This window comes from Megalops cyprinoides, chromosome 16, assembly GCF_013368585.1.
Source record: "Megalops cyprinoides isolate fMegCyp1 chromosome 16, fMegCyp1.pri, whole genome shotgun sequence".
NCBI classification, from domain to species: Eukaryota; Metazoa; Chordata; class Actinopteri; order Elopiformes; family Megalopidae; genus Megalops; species Megalops cyprinoides.
The window spans coordinates 33,493,935-33,514,895 of NC_050598.1; the positions used below are offsets into that span (position 1 = coordinate 33,493,935).

Here is a 20,961-nt window from a genome sequence, read left to right on the forward strand (position 1 = left end):
GCTAGAACCAATTCCGGTATTTTCCTGTCGTCTTTTAAAGTCTTAACATTTAGAGAAAAATGATTGTTGGCATTTAGTGAATACGTCCGGAGCGCATTGCTGCCGACGTCAGGGTCCTGCGCGCTCTCCAGCGGAAAGCGCGCTCCAGGGGCTACGTGCTCCGCTATCTTCAATATAAGCTCCTTTGTTACAAAACTCGGAGCATTGTCGTTGATGTCTTGAATTTCAACCTCAACGCGATGCAGCTGCAAAGGAGACTCAACGATCACTTCTAGTGGTAATAAACAACTGGCGCTTTGCCCGCACAGAGTCTCTCTGTCGATTCTCTCGCTCACGGTCAGCTCTCCCTTTCCCAAATCCACACTGAAATACTGCTTACCCTCGGAGGCGATCCGCAGCTTGCGCTCAGAAATCTCTGACAGTCCCAAACCCAGGTCCTTCGCTATATTTCCAACAACAGAGCCCTGGTCTAGTTCCTCTGGAATGGTGTAGCGAATTTGTCCATCTGTTACGGTCCACAGCACAAAGAAACATACCACACCAAGCGCGTGCCATATCAGGATCCATTTTCTGGTCGCGTTTCCCATGTCCTCACGTTCTTAAAATGTATTTCCATCCATTAATACGAAATTTAAACCATTGAAAAGAGACAGATATACTACACAAACAGAAAAACAAAGATTTACAGTGTATCTGTAAAGAATCAAATCGTGCCTGCGGATGCTGGCACCCCCGCCTCCGTCTCAGGTCTAAGCATCATCGCGGTCGGGATGCGGCGGCGGCTGAGCAGAGTAGATCGCTTTGTACAGAACAGCTCCTTATTGGTTCACAGCATCTCGCTGTCTACTCCAATGGGAGGGCTTCTCGACCTTAAAGGCACAGTTAGGTATTCTGCGTTAAAGATGCGGAATACTATCAGTCTGGATCATACAACCCAAAAACCGAATAACTATATTAATAACTTTGTATTCAAGGAAAGGGCGATATTGCAGCGATTACCCCATTACCTTCAGTTGACCTAAAATAGCGATTCTGTACGCTTCACATGATTATTGTGACACTAGGAAAACATCACACAAAATTCTTCATTCAATCAATGAAGGAATTTAAATATAGTCTACAGGCAAACAATAGACGTATGCATTGTTTATTTCATAGGAAATTAAGAACACAGTATATTAAAACGCCCTCCGTTATAATGGTAATAAACGAAAGCTAACCTAATTCAGCATGATTTGTGAGTAGGGTCCGAGGTTTCCCCACTCGTGACCTGCGGGGCTTCCAGCCTGTATTTCACTCGTTACCCTCCAGGCTTCTCGGTCGACAAACAGCACCGCAACGCTTCTAATCATGCCAATATCAATGGCAGGGTCGACCTCAGACTTTCCGCAGCGCACGGGCTCACAATCAAAAAAATGTTCTAACCTGGAGTACCACATGTAATGACAACATATTGTTAATTTATGTATTATTCTAGCAAAGTTCTACATTCATAAAATGAAATATACTAAAGAAATCATTAAACATTGCATTTATGGAGGACAATAGAACGTATTTCCCATCAGTTCAAAGAACTGATAACAGCATATACATAAAAATGCATTCAAATTCCGACCAACGTTCATATGTTATAATTCTTAGACATTCCTGTACAGCTATGTTCTCTGACTATGTTTATGTTGGTTTTGTGCTTTTTAAAATGTATCTTCTTGTATGATGGTACTGTACCGCCATTTGTGCCATTAAAAAAGACCAAGAAAAACTGAAAATGGCGGGGCATAGCAGTGGTTTATCTTGCAGGAAAAGGTGCGTTTTAGGAGCGCTCCATCTCATTGCATTACATTATTGGCACTTAGCAGACGCTCTTACCCAGAGCGACTTACATAGGTTACACTTTTTTACAATGCTATCCATTTATACATCTGGATATTTACTTGAGGCAATTATGGATTAAGTACCTTGCCCGAGGGTGTAACAACAGTGCCCTAAAGGGGAATCGAATCGGCAACCTTGCGGTCATGAGCCCTGCTCCTGAACCACTGCGCTACACCGGCCCAATCTCGGAGGAAGAGACACTTTTGACATTAAGTCTAAAAGGACACGAGCTGAAGCACCCATAAGCCCGACCCTGCATATACGTCATAAACAGTATATCTAACAGTTAGGGGTTATTCGGTATAAAATAATAATAATAATAATGGGGAGGACATGTAACCTGGGCGAGCAATGAGAAGCATTTCTGAGGGAGCGCGTGCAACACATTCCATCTGGGCGGATGCTCCCACAGCTTGAAATAAATCATTAAAGCGCACAGAAAAGATAAGTTTAACTGCACACAAAAAAACAAAGCCAGGCGTGAGCGAGGGAAAATCCTCCGTCGAAACGCATGGAAAGGAGGACCTTATCATTGGCAAATGGGTTCGTTTGTATGAAGGCCCAAAAAATGACAAGCATGAATAAATAAAATTAATTAATTAATTAAAAATAAATACATTTCGGTAATGAAAAGGCTATTTCTGTATTTTTACATTTATTTCTGTATTTCTACATTTATTCATTTATTTATGCTTATGTCATTTTTGTCCTCCATACGTTTGCACAAATATCCCACTTGGAAAAGCGGATCAGACACAATCTCGTGCATTCTAAAGAAACCAATGCGGGGCAGGGGTCTCTGCTGTGGACTGCTGACATGAAATCAAAATAAACTAACTGGTAAAAACATCTGGCATGGTTTGTGCAGTAACTGACGAATGCAATGATATGGAATGATACGACTGTTTTGAGAGCTTCCGGTAGAATCAGTATATTTAAACAATGTAAATACTTCCCCGGTGGCAGAAGGTATCATGAAATGTTTTGAAAAAGACTCCAATGCATTCAAAATGATGACTGCGCGTGTTGGACACTGTCAGACACAAGACCTGCAATGACATCCGTCCAGCCAAGTTCCCAGAATGACGTCAGAACTTGCAATATATATAATTAAACCCACAAAAAACCTCAGCACTGCACAGACAGAACAATAAGCCGCCAATATTTTAAAACAATCAGCGATCTTGTGATAAAGATTATGCCAAATTACTGCAGTTACTGTGGCATATCGGTTACTGTGAGCACCATACTGGACAAACGCAAACTACACACAGAGGAAAACGGGAACGGAATACATTTGGATGAATAATTTATGAGCTGTGAAAAATATTTCAGTGTAACACGGATACTTGTCTGCTGTTATTAATGCCGCCAATGCTCGGAAGTGTCTTCCTATGCAAGTTTTCACAACACTGTCAAAAAAACGGAGGAAGAGACTGTAAACCAACTGAATTACAATTACAGGACGTCGTTCCACAAGACTGTGTGAGTGACATTCACGTCCTCCATTGCTTATTCCACATTATGCTATATTCATGTCCCCGGTGAAAACTGCAGTTAACTGCGCAACTGTCTGCGATGCTAAAGAACAAGACTGAATCCAAAACATTATGACGTCATACGATGAACTTAAACTGTGAGTTATGTTTGATTAAGACTGAAGCACAACAATGAGATGATTCTGAAGAATGTGGCCAACTGTGAGGCTATATTTACCTCTTAGTGCCGCCGAACTGAAATACCCTACATGCAAAAAAGTGGATGGAAACTACGGGGCCCTATTTCAGAAGCATCGAGCCCCGCTTCCCTGCCCACGGAGACCTGGTGGCGTTTCAACGAAGTGCTGGAAATACCGCTAGTCTACTGTCAAAGAAGAAAGGAACGACATACCGCGTAATAATCGAGTAATTCAATTTATTGACAGAAAATGTAAGATGTATACCACAGGAAAAAACAAGTTAACTTAAGAAAAGGGGGAAAAACATACGTCGTACAGCGAAAGCGGATTTTAGATATGCTCACCTGTTGGCTCTCGAAAGTCCACGCGCTGTCAGGTAGAGACGCGTCGAGGACATTAATCATCTCCTTAAAGTCTGTGGTGCTGCTGGGCTTAACGAGGGTGAAATCACTGAACTCTGACACTGGAGAGAAGCAGGACCTGAAGGACTGGCTCTGAGACAGCATGTCTCCTCCCAGGACCTCCACATACTTAATAGGCCCGTCAGTGTTCAGCTGGATCTGCAGGTTTCGGTTGGGATTCTTGTATCCGTCCGAGTCCGCCCGTCTCACACAGCAACACGCGCCCCCTCGGCTGTGTCTAACGCACTTCACTGCCAAGATCACAAAAGTCACCAAAGACACCGCGGACACCGACGCCAGAGAGACGATCAAATAAAAAGTCAGCTGACTGCTTTTCTTGCCGGGATCCTGCGCTTTCTGTCGGAAGTCCGACATGGGCTCGTGGACCGCGTCCTCTAACAATATGCCAACTGTCACTGTGGTGGACCGCACCGGCTCCCCGTTGTCCTTTATCTCTATCAGCAGCCTCTGAGAGGACTCATCCTGCTCCGAAACCGCGCGTTTAGTCCGCACCTCCCCCGTATAAAGATTCACACCCAACAGAGACGCGTCTGTAGCCTCCACCACCTTATAGGAAATCCAGGCGTTGTGCCCCGAGTCCGCGTCCACTGCCGTTACCTTGGTCACCAGGTGTCCCGCTTTAGCAGAGCGGGGCATCTTCTGATGAGACACGGAGCCCATGATAGCAGAGGGGTAAATAACAGCGGGGGCGTTGTCGTTCTGGTCCAGGATAAAAACATGAACGGTGGCGTTACTGCTCAGAGACGGAGAGCCGTGGTCCTTTGCCTGTACTATAATTTGGAACAATTTTATTTTTTCATAATCAAATGAGGTCAGACTGTATATTGTCCCATTTTCGGAGTTAATATAAAAATATGAAGATGCAGGAACACCATGTAAGGATGATTCTAAAATAGAATAGGAGATCAGCGAATTCTTGTCGAGGTCGCTGTCGGACGCAGACACAGACCAAAGCGAAGCGCCAGCGGGGTTATTTTCTTTGATGTACACGTTATATGAAGGCTGTGAAAAAGTCGGCGTGTTGTCATTCACGTCCAGCACTTTAACACGGACACGCTTCTTGGTTTGGAGGGGAGGGGAACCGCGGTCAAAGGCTAGTATTTCTATTTCATGCTCTGGATTAACTTCGCGGTCTAACCGGGAGGCCGTCACCAATGAGTAATGGTTGTCGAAAGACGATTTCAGTTTGAATGGGAAACCGGGGGCTACCTCCAGGCTCACCTTCCCATTGTCGTTTGAGTCCAAATCCCGCACATTTATCAACGCTATAACGGTCCCAACCGACGCATTCTCCGGAACAGGGGAGGGGAGAGACGTGAGGGTGATTTCGGGACGGTTATCGTTCTCATCGATAACGTCGATCTGCACCGAGGAGTGGCCTTCCAGAGCGGGAGTGCCTCGATCTTTGGCACGGACATCAAACGCGTACGATTTCCTCTCCTCGTAATCTAATTTCCCGATCACGTTTATTTCCCCAGTACTTTGATTAATGCTAAAAGTCCGCTGTACTGTATCAGCGGTATGAGCACCGAAATAATACTGAATTTCTGCGTTTGGTCCATCATCTAAATCAGTGGCTTTAAGCGAGAGGACAACGGCGCCAGATGGAGCGCTTTCAGCGACAGAGGTCTTGTACATTGTTTGATCAAACTGGGGTGCGTTATCATTAATATCTTGAACAACAACCTTAATCAAAGCAGTTCCTGATTTCACTGGATTTCCTCCATCTAACGCTGTCAGCACAAGCTGGTGAACCGGCTGCTTTTCTCTGTCTAAGGCTTTATCAAGAATCAACTCAGGCGCCTTTCTGTCGTTTTCAAGACTTTTAACATTTAAACGGAAACATTCATTGGCATTAATGGAATATGACCGTAAGCTATTGCTTCCCACATCGGGGTCCTCTGCGCTTTCGAGCGGAAATCGTGCGCCTGGTGTCATGGATTCTGCTATTTCTAAAACGTGCTCTTTTGTGAGGAAATTTGGTGCATTGTCATTTATGTCCTGTATTTCGATTTCGATACGAAACAGTTGTAACGGCTTTTCAATAACGACTTGTAAGGTCAACACGCAACTGGCGCTTTGCCCGCACAGAGTCTCTCTGTCAATTCTCTCGCTCACGGTCAGCTCTCCCTTTCCCAAATCCACACTGAAATACTGCTTACCCTCGGAGGCGATCCGCAGCTTGCGCTCAGAAATCTCTGACAGTCCCAAACCCAGGTCCTTCGCTATATTTCCAACAACAGAGCCCTGGTCTAGTTCCTCTGGAATGGTGTAGCGAATCTGCGCCTCTATTGTATTCCACAGCAGAATAGAATGGAGCAGCCACAGCGCCTGCCATTCCAACAGCAAATTTCTCCTCCCGTTATTCATTTTTCCGGTGTAACCAAGATAATTTCCATTAATGTACTTTCGTTTCATCAAAGGTAAACGACAAATCAAAAATACTTAAAAAGCCTTTACAACCCCAAATCACGACCTCTCTGGGGGTTTACCTCGAAATTTCGTATATACATTATTACGGCGCGGTTGTGAGCGCATTTCTGTGTCTCCCCGCTCTGAGCATTGTAAGGGTTACGCTGCTGTGGCTGGGGGAGGGAGTAGATCTCTTTGTCAGGTCCCTCTCTCATTGGTGCAAAGCGCCCCTCTAGGTTAACAAATAGAGAGCGTTCTCTGTCTTAAAGGTACAGCTGACTGAAATTCAGTGTAAGAGAAGAACCGCATGAAACAGTAGGGACTGGCATTTTTTTATTATGGCAGTGTAAAATGAAGAAAACGAAAGTGGATAGTTATTTCCAACATTTCATTGCTGAGCAAACGCTCTAAGTTGTGCTACAAATACCAAAAATGTCATTTTTATTCAGAAGTTTCGCACACGTTTTCTTCCAGAACAACTTACACGGTTGTCCTGACAAGCTGCGGGAAGCGTGAACTCGTGCATTACAGATCCTGTGACGCATTACAGCATGCGCGTTCAAACCGGAGCATTCGAGGCAGAATTCTGTGCTCAAAGTTTTGGAAACAAGACATGGAGTGTTGATATATATGAATACCAGGCGTATAAGTTCAATATAAGTCAAGATTTCTTAAATCTGCGTTATCGCCTAAACGTGAATTCACACCAACTACTATTCTAAAATCTCCAAAGGATTTAACCCACCATATTCAGGTACTGACACTGTCGGCCATTATCATGCAGTGGCGAGTAAACGAACTGCAACAGCAATGCAAACTGGAGTCGGTTTTACAGCTTCACGGCGGAACTATTGCGCATCTCTCAGCTTCGCGGCGGAACTATTGCGCATCTCTCAGCTTCACGGCGGAACTATTGCGCATCTCTCAGCTTCACGGCGGAGCTATTGCGCATCTCTCAGCTTCACGGCGGAGCTATTGCGCATCTCTTCAGCAGGAGGGAATGTTTTATAAGTTCTTATCGTTTGCACCATCGAGCGAAAGTTCAACAGAAAAGAGCAAAATGAAGGACTAACGTAACCTCGTTGTTTTAAAGATTGTTTTTAAGCACCATGTAGAAATTTTAAATGGTTCAGTAAACAAGAGTGGCAGCAAACAATGATAAACTGAACGCGGCGTGCAAATGTGCAGTGTACTGCAGGGACAATCAATCAATTCAGTTATTCTGGCGCAAACTAAGAAAGGGAATGAATATTGAAATAGTACAAATATTGCTCTATTGTATTAGATTTTTTCGATTGTGAATTTAATGAAATAACGCAAAAGCATGGCTAAAATATTTAAAAAAGGCCTATCCTCACTGCAGAGATGTGAACGCAGTAAGGCTTTGTGACTTGCACAGTTCAGAAAAAATTCATTCACGCATCTGGTTAAACATCTTGACCATCTTGACCAAAGAGCAGACAGCAGTGTCCGAACCGGTTGAACTCTGCATGTAGTTGTATAATCTCATATCCAAAAAGTCATGTCAGGTACAAACACAACGCGCATAAAATGTGTAACTGAAAAGCGATAATAAAAGATTAATAATTAGAGAGAATGAAATAATGGAATAATAATTGGACAACACTTTCAGATATGAATATGGTGCATTTCTCTTGCTAATTTAAAAACAGCCCGTTTGATTGTTGACAGCAGAAAAAATACTTCTGCAACTTCGAAGTATCTGAATACGAAGCAAAGCTATGCTGTCAAAAAAAACGAAAATACAAACGTTGGTGTGTTACAGTCTTCAAAAGAACACACCGTGGCCAATGTCGTGACGCAATGCTCACCTGTTGGCTCTCGAAAGTCCACGCGCTGTCAGGTAGAGACGCGTCTAGGACATTAATCATCTCCTTAAAGTCTGTGGTGCTGCTGGGCTTAACGAGGGTGAAATCACTGAACTCTGACACTGGAGAGAAGCAGGACCTGAAGGACTGGCTCTGAGACAGCATGTCTCCTCCCAGGACCTCCACATACTTAATAGGCCCGTCAGTGTTCAGCTGGATCTGCAGGTTTCGGTTGGGATTCTTGTATCCGTCCGAGTCCGCCCGTCTCACACAGCAACACGCGCCCCCTCGGCTGTGTCTAACGCACTTCACTGCCAAGATCACAAAAGTCACCAAAGACACCGCGGACACCGACGCCAGAGAGACGATCAAATAAAAAGTCAGCTGACCGCTTTTCTTGCCGGGATCCTGCGCTTTCTGTCGGAAGTCCGACATGGGCTCGTGGACCCCGTCCTCTAACAATATGCCAACTGTCACTGTGGTGGACCGCACCGGCTCCCCGTTGTCCTTTATCTCTATCAGCAGCCTCTGAGAGGACTCATCCTGCTCCGAAACCGCGCGTTTAGTCCGCACCTCCCCCGTATAAAGATTCACACCCAACAGAGACGCGTCTGTAGCCTCCACCACCTTATAGGAAATCCAGGCGTTGTGCCCCGAGTCCGCGTCCACTGCCGTTACCTTGGTCACCAGGTGTCCCGCTTTAGCAGAGCGGGGCATCTTCTGATGAGACACGGAGCCCATGATAGCAGAGGGGTAAATAACAGCGGGGGCGTTGTCGTTCTGGTCCAGGATAAAAACATGAACGGTGGCGTTACTGCTCAGAGACGGAGAGCCGTGGTCCTTTGCCTGCACCTGGATCTGAAACACCTTCAGTTTCTCGTAGTCGAATGAGTGCATGCTGTAGATGCTGCCGTTATCCGCGTTAATGTAAATATAGGAGGAGACAGACACGTCCTGCACTTTGGAGTCTAGGATAGAATAGGAGATCTTGGCGTTTTCGCCCAGGTCTGCATCAGAAGCAGAGACTGAACACAGTATTGACCCCGGAGCTGCGTTTTCTTTAACATACACTGTGTAAAACTCTTGTGAGAATCGGGGCGGATTATCATTGACGTCCCCGATGTTGACAGTCACAGTTTTCTTACTGGAGAGCGAGGGTGAGCCCGAATCCTTTGCATTTATTTCAATGCTGTAGTCAGAGTGTTTCTCACGGTCTAGGGGAGCACTGGTTACCAGTGCGTAATGATTAGACACAGACGGGTTTAACTTAAACGGAGAGCCCGGTGTCACGCTTAATCTCACCTTTCCATTTTCCCCAGAATCAGAGTCTTTTGCGCTTAGCAGCGCAACCACAGTTCCAACGACAGAATTTTCCGGTATCAGACTAGTCAGCGAAGTCAGAGTGATTTCAGGGACGTTGTCGTTGACGTCAGTAATCTCTACCTGGACGCTGCAGTGACCCTCCATCTCGGGGTTTCCTTTATCTTTCGCGAAGACATCAAATTTATGCAAATTTGCCTGTTCGTAGTCCAACTGGCCTTTCACGATGATATCTCCAGTCTGTGAATTTATGTCAAATAATGCAGTGACTTCATCGGGCGTTTGATCACCAAAGAAATACTCAATCTCGCCATTTAGACCCTCATCTGAATCTGTCGCCTTGACGTTTATAACTTCAGTTCCTGGAGGTGTGTTTTCGATAAGAGAGGCTTCGTAAAAAGCTCTCTCAAACTGGGGTGCGTTGTCATTGATGTCCAGCACCAGTACTGTAACTTCAGCGGTGCCCGATCGGACCGGATTACCCCCGTCGACCGCTGTTAGCACCAGCTTGTAAACTGCCTGCGTTTCTCGATCGAGTGATTTCTCCAGCACCAGCTCCGGGACCTTTGTTCCATCTTTGTGCGTTTTCACATTTAAAATGAAATTATCGTTCTTGCTTATGCTGTAAGCGCGTAATGAATTGGAGGCTACGTCAGAATCCTGGGCACTTTCCAATGGAAACCTCGCGCCAGGGCTCATTGACTCTGCTACCTTCAAAACGCGTTCCTTTGTGAGAAAAACCGGACTGTTATCATTAATATCCTGTATTTCTATTTCAACGCGGTAAAGCTGTAAGGGGTTTTCTGTGATTACCTCCAATGGCAAAAGACAGGGGACGCTTTGTCCGCACAGAGTCTCTCTGTCGATTCTCTCGCTCACGGTCAGCTCTCCCTTTCCCAAATCCACACTGAAATACTGCTTACCCTCGGAGGCGATCCGCAGCTTGCGCTCAGAAATCTCTGACAGTCCCAAACCCAGGTCCTTCGCTATATTTCCAACAACAGAGCCCTGGTCTAGTTCCTCTGGAATGGTGTAGCGAATCTGCGCCTCTATTGTATTCCACAGCAGAATAGAATGGAGCAGCCACAGCGCCTGCCATTTGTAGCCCCAAACGCTCCTTTCTCCGTCAGCCCAAAAAACGGTCTTTTTAACCCACATTTTTTCTCCATACATGAGTATTCAGAGTAAATTCCGAATCTTACATATCTAAATCTTCTACACATATTTTAGAGAGATGGCGGTGACGGTGAGAGCGCAGTGTTCTCTCTCCGCTTTGAGCAGTTGAAGGGTTACGACGCGCGGCTGAGAGGGGAGGGAGTAGATCTCTTTGTACAGTTTCACCTGCGATTGGTGCGCTGGAATATCCAATCACATCTCGGCTCTAATTTAAAGACACAGCCGCTGTACACGTTCAGTTTCACTATTACAGATGTTGCTATATGCTTTATAACCCTGGTAATGATTGTATATACTAATGGTATTGTTACAATAATAATAATAATAATAATAAATAACAATAACAATAACAATAACAACAATAACAATAACAATAACAATAATGCACTTTAAATATTTAAGTTTTAATTTCGATTGTAAATACGTTGACATTTTTATATTCATAATAATTAACACCTATTACTATTATTATAATTATTACTTTCTGTTTTTTGCTTGATGTAATTAATCATGCGATAATTCAAAAATGGGCTCTCTTGTGCCGTCATGTGGCGACGAAAAGCAGCAGACGCAGTGCTCTCTGCATCATTCCAAAGCTACCGCGCCTGCGCGGCTTAGAGGGAGGAGAGAGCTTCACGCACTCCGCAGGAGGAGTCACCCACTCACCGTCTCCCCCCCTCTCTCTCTCTGACACACATTCTCACAGTTATCAGTCTTTGATATAATCACCAATAACTCTTTAATTACCTAAGTATACAGAACTATGACAATGCCAATGAACTGAAGACTTGGCAAAGAGACAGCATCCTGAATACCTGCTCTTATACAAAATGACATAAATCACACACCCGCCTTATTGCCACTATTCTACACAAATAATACCTCCACACGGTCACATGTGACTGGGTACTTTGTTCCTTGACAGCCAATCAGATCGCTATTTTTTAGAGCGCATGGAATGCATAGTCATTTCCCTGTTCTACCTAGCAACGCAGGCAACCGCCTGCAGTTCAGCACAATAGCTGAATAAAATATAAAATATGACCGATAATGCTAATTTAAAAACGCCGCAGCCAGTGCCTATCTGTATTATGCACATGAAATTATTAATACACAGATGCACAGTCCCGCTAAGAAATGGCGGTGTGTGCGTGCTCTGACACAGAGAGAGCAGAAGCGCATTTCAGCACCTGCTTGGTGAACAGCGCCACACAGGCGGCGCGCTGGCGCCGCTGCACCCCGCGGACCGCAACACAGAGAAAACCTCACAGCCGCCCAGCAAACAAAGCACGCCCAGTCCGCCTCAGGGAGGATGGCACGGTGTTACCATCATCTGGATACTACCTCATATGCAACTCATTCTTGCGCTTATATTTATTTATTTGATCAGTATCAAAGCCAATAGAGTTATGATGATGTTTCAAATAATCAATATGAACCAAATTATTGCCAAGAAATCTTAAGAAATAAACAATGTCTGCTCTTGTTTTCAAATGTTACTTCCAGAGCATCAACAATTCATTCTGACATCAGCACGGAACAGAGCAGTGGGTACGATGTGGTGGACCCAGGCTCAGCTATAGCCTATTAAAGAGATTTAGGTTACTGTCAAAGACGGATTGGCGCGTGTGAGCCTTGCACCAATTTCAGACTCAGATTGTTTCAGATTGTATGACAGCGTTGTTCATTCATTCAAAATGTATGTTCAATTCTTTCTCATCTTAAGATAAAGGTTATTTGTCCAGGAAACTTAAGGAAAGTATAGGACTATGGATCTTCATTCTGTTTTAAATAAAATGAAGGCAATCTACCTGAAATTTCCCGAACAAGTGGCGTTACTAGCATGTCATCCTGGGGTGGGCATTTGGATATGTGGGGTGGGCAACTATATCCAATATGAAAAGAGCCACAACTCAAAAACCTCTTTCCCTGCCTGTACAATGCAGTTTACTTTTCATTCAAAAATACTCCGATAAAAGCTGTAGGCCCACATATACCATAGTAAATGCACCTACGGTCATGCTATTCCCACATGATAATTTTTAAAATTGCTGATTTACATTTATACTGTAATTGCAGTTATTAATGTAGTTTGATAGACACAATTTACAGAAATGAAGGATCAGAGTGCAGTACTAGCCAACTTAATGCAGAATTACAGGCTGTCATTTTCAAGCCTAGTAAGACAAGAATATCAGATGTCAGATAGCCTTGTGTTTTCTTTTGGAACACTGAAAAAAAGAAATCTGAATAAAACAAATTCTCAACTGGTGTAGTCTATAGGCTCATAAGGCAAAGATATATAGCACAAAAGAAACTTTCTCCCTCTCCCTGACTGCTATGCCCATGGAAAGCAAGTTCGTTTACCGCGAGAAACTCGCCAATACTTTTAACGTAATATTAGTTTTTTTCGACCTGACTTTGCCCTAGCAGATGTGCGACACTTTCACCAGTAGCCATGTCTGTGCTGATATTCTTGCCAAGCAGACATAGCCCGCACATGACAGACACTGGACGCATGTTTTTGGAAGCCACTGTCTCGGTCAAAGGCACGTTTCCTATTTGTGAAGCCACGCTTCTTGAATATGTCCTCCTTATCACCGGCACCAAACCTACGTCACGGAAAACAGAAAACTGCATCACGCTGTGCTGAATATCCAGCCACGGCCGAGACTGGTACCAGCTCATGCTAAAACATCTTGTCTTCTGGCCAAGCATAAGTTTAGGGTAATTTGCCTAAATTGGCTGGGAAAGTTTATCATTATTCAACTCCCAGTCTTTGACAGTGGAAGCATTCAGGGGTGGCAGGTCGTGTATTTTTACTGTTGAGTGCCGCTGACACAAACAGGGCTAGATCGGCAGAAACAGTAATGGTTGCCTATTGTCTGTGATCTTGGTAGACCATTTTTGAATAAGCCATCTATGCATTCTTAAAACTCAAGAAACTTAACTGCCCAAGTAAGCTTGCTAGGTTACTTTAAAACAAACCAGCAAGGAACTAGCGACAAAACAGCGTTAACGTTAACACTGGCTAACGTTATAGCTGTAGCTATAGGCTATAACCCAAGAAATGCCACTAAACACTAGTCAACACTACGAATGAGAAAAAATGGATAACAAAACAGTTTTATGAACAATTCAAAAGTTTTCTTCGGGTAAAAGTACGCAGAACGTTGGCGACTCGCACAAGAACCGGCCAGTATCATTTTCTCGTTTGAATGAAAGCGCTCTGACACAAGGTTATGCTGATGACAAAATTATATCAAAATATGATGAAATATAAAAGCGAAGAGAAGACATATATAAATTAAGCTAAACCTTTAATTTAACCGAGTTTTCATAGGGTGGGCAAACGACTCTTTTGGGTGGGCAATGCCCACCCCAGCCCACCCGTAGACACGCCCCTGTCCCGAACTTGTCGAGATTCAGGTGTTTCATTTCTAGCAAAGGGCTGTGACACTAAGTCAGGGAAACCAACTTCAAACAGCTTTAGCTTATCAATAAAAGTCTCCCTGCGTCGGGTTTCTGGTTTAACGCTACTTTAATACGTCTCCGTGTGATCGCAGCGCAGCATGATGTCACACGTGACGCAATGCAGAACAAACCCGCATTACACGAACAATAAACTCAGCGCTCCATGTCTGCATGTCTCCATATCACGGTCTCTGATTGGATGGAATGGGGACGGAGTCCGCGGCGAAGCTGTCAACCTTAGACAAAACTGAGGATGCTAGCGGAGGCCACTGAGCACTGCTCAGGAGACGCAGATAAACACTGAGAATGAACAGCCACAGACACTCCGCAGGCTCTGACCCTGAGACACAGTGGGAGGGACTCCAGGGGAGCCTGTGGTTTGTGCTCACTGTGGGTAACGTGACTCGGTGTACCCATAATGCTGTGCGGTGAGGCATAATCATTCTGTCCTGCCTGCACACTGTCTGAGCTGGCAGGGGTACATTTCAGCCAGACAGATCAGGTGGATGATCTGCTGGAGGGGCCTGCAGGAATGATCTCAGATCAGTTTACAGACACAAACAGCTGCTTCCTCTCTGTCACCAGTTAGACCCACACAGACTCAGACAACAGGAACAGTCAGTTGAACAAGGAACGATTATTTTTTTTTCGACAAAAAAACTGACTTCTGAATCTACAGAAATCCCCAATCCATTATTTGACTTCATAAGATTAAACTGAGATTCAATAACTTCTGTGATGAAAGTCATGGGCAAATGGCAGCTTCTCTCTATTCTGGCAATTTTTTATTTTCTATTTTCATGTTGTCAAATGTGTTTAATCTGGGTTCCTGTGTCTGGCGGTTTTTTTAAACTCAGTCACAAAGAGGCTTCTGGATTATTCTATATTGTGTTTTCAACAGACTGCCATAGTAAAAAGGGAGACTGAATTATTAATGAATATGATTATGATTATGAAAATATGCTCATTATCACAGAGTGCCTGGCTGTTGAGAGGTTAGAGGGCTCTGATGCTCTTTATGGAACTGGATCTGTTTCCTTTACAGGATTTCATTACAAACACTTTGACTCATTATTCAAAACACTTCAATTGCAAAATTCTCCCCTTAAGAAACAGAATATCATGTTCACATGCAAAAGCCTTTAACCCCCCACTGGATTTTCTAAATACTATCAAATGCCCCTCACGCCCCTGTCCATATGAGACTGCAGGGTAACACACTGATAATGACCACACAATGAGGACACTGCATGGCAGTGTGTAACAGCATGGGGGAGAGCCTGTGCCACCCTCATCCAGGCCAACAGCAGCACAGCAGAACCAGGGAGGCCAAGACCCCCAAAGAGATTTTCCCATGGTGCTTTGCCAGTGGGGAATATGCCAGTCAGTGAGCTAATGTGGCCACATGCAGAAGATGGCCACAGTCCACAGTGACAGCCAGATCGACAAACATGAGTAGCATTATGCAGTTATATTACTGTGTACATTTACACTTGTGTCACTATTACAGTTTTCAAAATAATACAGAATAAGTTTAATTTAATTTACTTTTGCTGCTGCTGTATCCTAAGGCAAGGTAGTTAACCTGAATTGGTTCAATAAATATCCAGTTGTACAAAGGGGTAACGTGAGAATTGTAACCTATGTAAATCACCCTGGATTAGAGCATCAGCTAAATGCCAATAATGTGACATAGTAAACTAATGAGAGTTTACCATGACGCCGCGCTGGAAGCCCAGAGCTGCATGACTCCCAGCACCGTTTTGATTTGCTGTTTTGAGAGAGCAGCCTGAGCTGCTGGCAGAAGCGCATGCTGCAGGGAGAGCGAGAGTGGGAAGGAATAAAAATGTTTCTTACCTTGTTAGGATGCACCGTGGCGAGGGCGGGGCGAGGGCGGGGCGAGGGCGGGGCAAGGGGGAGGCGAGGGGGCAGCAGCAGCAGGAGCAGGAAAGGAGAAAAAGGATGCTGGTTAGAGACAAAGCCCCACATGGTGTGCCTCAATACTGCTGTTTAAACCTTTTTCCCTGAAACATCAAACATGAAAACCCCGTTTGTGAGATGCTGCAGAAACACCAGGAGCATGTTCACCTTCTGAAGACACCTGCAGCTGCACTCACCTGCCAGAGCTGGAAGAAAACCGCATCAGCCTCTTTACACATTTCTGATGTGTCTTGCCCACAAATGTGTGGGTGTATAAGAGGATGGGTGTGTGTGTTTTGTGTTTGTGCTTGAATGAGTGTGTATATGTCTGCAGTGTGTGCTGTGTTTGTGTGTCTCTGTGTGTTCAAGCAGGCTGCAGTATTCACAGGGACAGAAACTTAGCGTCTGTCAATCACAATGCCATGGCTGGCTCCACCCCCCAGCTGGCTCCACCCCCCAGATGGACCATAGTCATTTATATTTTCTTGTCTCTAGCATTTGCTTCTTCATCTTGGTAAGCATGTGCAAGCACACACATGCACGCACGCAGGCACGCACACTCACACTCATTATGAAACAGGACTATGCCAGGGCTAGTGCAATATCAGTTATGGCACACACAGAATATTACTCAAGTATGCGGAAATGTACTTTACACCTCACATTATTATACCACAGACTTCTAGTGCACCACCATGTACATACAGCATTAAAATGCTCCACAAAAACTAGTATTTTAACTTATTATTTAATGTAGACGGTTTGGTATTGCAGTGCTCCACTAAATACACACAGTATTAGGATTACACATGTGCCATTCAGCAAGTTATGGGTAAACAAGGCAAACCCCATACCTCCACAACACTGAGAGGTAGGCCTTTTACCCCATACCTATACAGAAGTGATAGTTAGGCCTTTACCCCATACCTATACAGCACTGATAGTTAGGCCTTTACCCCATACCTATACAGCACTGAGTGTTAGGCCTTTACCCCATACCTATACAGCACTGATAGTTAGGCCCTTTACCCCATACCTATACAGCACTGAGAGTTAGGCCTTTACCCCATATCTATACAGCACCGATAGTTAGGCCTTTACCCCATACCTATACAGCACTGATAGTTAGGCCTTTACCCCATACCTATACAGCACTGATAGTTAGGCCCTTTACCCCATACCTATACAGCACTGATAGTTAGGCCTTTACCCCATACCTATACAGCACTGAGAGTTAGCCCCTTTACCCCACACCTATACAGCACTGATAGTTAGGCCTTTACCCCATACCTATACAGCACTGAGAGTTAGCCCCTTTACCCCACACCTATACAGCACTGATAGTTAGGCCTTTACCCCATACCTATACAGCACTGAGAGTTAGGCCTTTACCCCATACCTATACAGCACTGATAGTTAGGCCTTTACCCCATACCTATACAGCACTGAGAGTTAGCCCCTTTACCCCACACCTATACAGCACTGATAGTTAGGCCTTTACCCCATACCTATACAGCACTGAGAGTTAGCCCCTTTACCCCACACCTATACAGCACTGAGAGTTAGGCCTTTACCCCATATCTATACAGCACTGAGAGTTAGGCCTTTACCCCATACCTATACAGCACTGATAGTTAGGCCTTTACCCCATACCTATACAGCACTGATAGTTAGGCCTTTACCCCATACCTATACAGCACTGATAGTTAGGCCTTTACCCCATACCTATACAGCACTGAGAGTTAGGCCCTTTACCACATACCTATACAGCACTGAGAGTTAGGCCTTTACCCCATACCTATACAGCACTGAGAGTTAGGCCTTTACCCCATACCTATACAGCACTGAGAGTTAGGCCTTTACCACATACCTATACAGCACTGAGAGTTAGGCCTTTACCCCATACCTATACAGCACTGAGAGTTAGGCCTTTACCCCATACCTATACAGCACTGAGAGTTAGGCCTTTACCACATACCTATACAGCACTGAGAGTTAGGCCTTTACCACATACCTATACAGCACTGATAGTTAGGCCTTTACCCCATACCTATACAGCATTGAGAGTTAGGCCTTTACCCCATACCTATTGTAACAGAATGCATGTCCGTTCCATGGACCTTTGTAAAAAGAACAGGAATATCCGGGGCAAACACACACAGACTCCCAACCTGGAGGAAAAGGCATTTTATTTAACCACTTCGTTTGTTTGCCTCCTCCCAAACGCACCCAAACCATTTACTCTACAAACAAACAAGGAAGCAGGCAGAAATATCTAACTATGCACGGTGGCCAACTGGATGTTTAGGAATTTCTAAATCTTGGACATTTTTGTCACTATGCACCTTTTTAGCAGCTAAAGTAAATTAAATGTTTGTGGTTTGGGGGAACATGGCCTACCTGTTCATTCAATGGCACCAGCAGGACAGACTCCATCAGCCAAAGGACCCGAGTGCTGGGGGCTGATGGGATTTATAGTGTTGGGAGGGCACCGGCAAATGGGGCTGAACCACATGGGCTGTGACTGTGGGGGAGTTTCCTGTGTTTGCTTTTTAATCTTCTATAATTGAGTCGTATTGTGTTTGAAAGAGGGAAAAATACATATGAAACATTTTATATGTGGTATAGCGATGCATATATGCCAGTATCTATTGGTTTACTGCCTTTGTTCAGTTAAATGATTTATTTGATTCTTCTTAGTTTATTCCAAAATGGCTGACTTCCTTTATAAGTGTAGCATTCAGTGAGTGGAGGGAAAGCAGAGCTATGAGTTGTGAGAGCAGCTGTGTAATTTATGTAGCTGCTTTTGCCTGCTTTAGGTAATTATTGTTTGTATTTTGTTTGTTTTATGTTTTTTTTTTTTTTTCCCCACTGGTATTTTTTTTCTTTCTCTCTCCCCCCCCCCCCCCATTGTTAGTTTATTATTTGTGTCTTTCATCTGTCATGGGTTTGGGTGAATAAACCACAGTCACAGCATCACCAAATCTTTGGTCTCATTGACACATTACAAACACCTTTAATGGCAGACCTGTGCAGGTGTTTGTAATGATGTATAGATACTACGTATGTTTTTGTGCTGATTCCAGCGTACCATTAAACATGCAGAATCTACTCAACAGTGATGACAGAACGGCAGTGCATTCGGATTCAGATGGGTGCCACTGCAGGTGCTTAAAATAACCCATGATCACAGACGTGCAGGCAGAGAGAGAACTCCAGCACTGTACAAACACACCGTTTTCCTGGAGGGGACTGATATAATGCTGCTGTTAGAGTTTTAAAGACTGTCACACCCTGGAGTGTGTGAGGAAATCTCAGCACTGCACAGCTTCCCTGGGGTGCGGGGTAACCTACATATTTAAGACGGACACGGCGGCCGTATTGACGCTATGCTTTATTAATGAGTTCCTGTGTGAGTGGATATTCAGTGCCAGCTCCTGAGGTAAAGCTGCACTCAGCCAGCAGTGAAATCCGACCACCTGCTAACATGGTGTGAGAGGAGGGATAAAGATCGAAATAAACACGATAACCTGCAAAATCCAGCTCTGAGACCACACAAAGCTCAACCAGCAGATGAGACCCACCCCACTGCACCGCCTCCCCCTGACACACACACACACACACACACACACACCTCCTCCCCCTTACACACACACACACGCACACACACACACACCTCCTCCCCCTTACACACACACACACACACACACACACACACACACACACACACACACACACCTCCTCCCCCTTACACACACACACAGACACACACACACCTCCTCCCCCTTACACACACACACACACACACACACACACACACACACACACACACCTCCTCCCCCTTACACACACACACACACACACACACACACACACACACACCTCCTCCCCCTTACACACACGCAAACACACACACACACGCACCTCCTCCCCCTTACACACACACACACACACACACACACACACCTCCTCCCCCTTACACACACACACACACACACACACCTCCTCCCCCTTACACACACACACACACACCTCCTCCCCCTTACACACACACACACACACACACACACACACACACACACCTCCTCCCCCTTACACACACACACACACACACCTCCTCCCCCTTACACACACACACACACACACATCTCCTCCCCCTTACACACACACACACACACACACACACACCTCCTCCCCCTTACACACACACACACACACACACACACACACACACACACACACACACGCACACACGCACACACACAGACACACACACGGCTGGCAGGCAGCTCTGTCCCCATCACACGTTCCATGGCAGGGATGCTTCCTGCCTCTTCACCACCTTTATGTTGTTTTTGTTCTGAGCTCATTAAAATCTTTCCAGTGTCCCCCCTGGTCTCTCCAAGATGGTACAGTCTCCATCGTGAGTCAGCTGTTGCCATGGCAACACATCCCACCATTTGTCCTGAGAGCCATGAAAAAAAGCAAAGCAGAGGCAGTAAGGAGGAAGGTTTAGGGACCTCACAGACACATCACCATCAGCAGTCTTCCTCACAATCAATGCCATTCACTAACCATAAGCCCTGTGCATTCCTATCAGATTCACGTTCTCACTGTGTCAAAGAGCCAGCATCGCGGCTCCCCGTCTGTGCTGCCCTGTGAGAGAGCTGCGGGTGAGGGGTGTGGGGGGAGGGGTGATCGGGGGTGCTGCGGGGGTGGAACAGGCTGGAGAGAGATCTCAGCAGCATTGGTCAGACAGGGCGGGGCCGTCAGAAACAACACAGCTGTCCACTGCCTTCAGCAACAGCACAGTAATATTACAGCCTCCTGCCCTGCATTCAGACACGGGCTCTCC

General features: G+C 45.1%; 1 protein-coding gene across 5 annotated transcripts in view; it reads right to left on the bottom strand.

The window, feature by feature from the left end:
- Positions 1–20,961, bottom strand: part of LOC118790784 (protocadherin gamma-C5-like) — a 91,536-nt gene that overhangs the window by 13,942 nt on the left and 56,633 nt on the right. The window contains exons 1-2 of one of the 5 annotated variants that reach the window (XM_036547842.1): positions 10,629–10,948; positions 4,741–6,306 (exon numbers count right to left, since the gene is read on the bottom strand). The exons of 2 other annotated variants lie outside the window; for them this stretch is intronic. In XM_036547842.1, coding sequence (XP_036403735.1) covers positions 4,741–6,306; positions 10,629–10,709 — 1,647 coding nt within the window. In that variant the 5' untranslated portion in view covers positions 10,710–10,948. Of the gene's footprint in view, positions 1–4,740; positions 6,559–8,219; positions 10,962–20,961 lie in introns of those variants that run through there. 2 more of the 5 variants (XM_036547843.1, XM_036547841.1) reach the window with 2 other exon arrangements.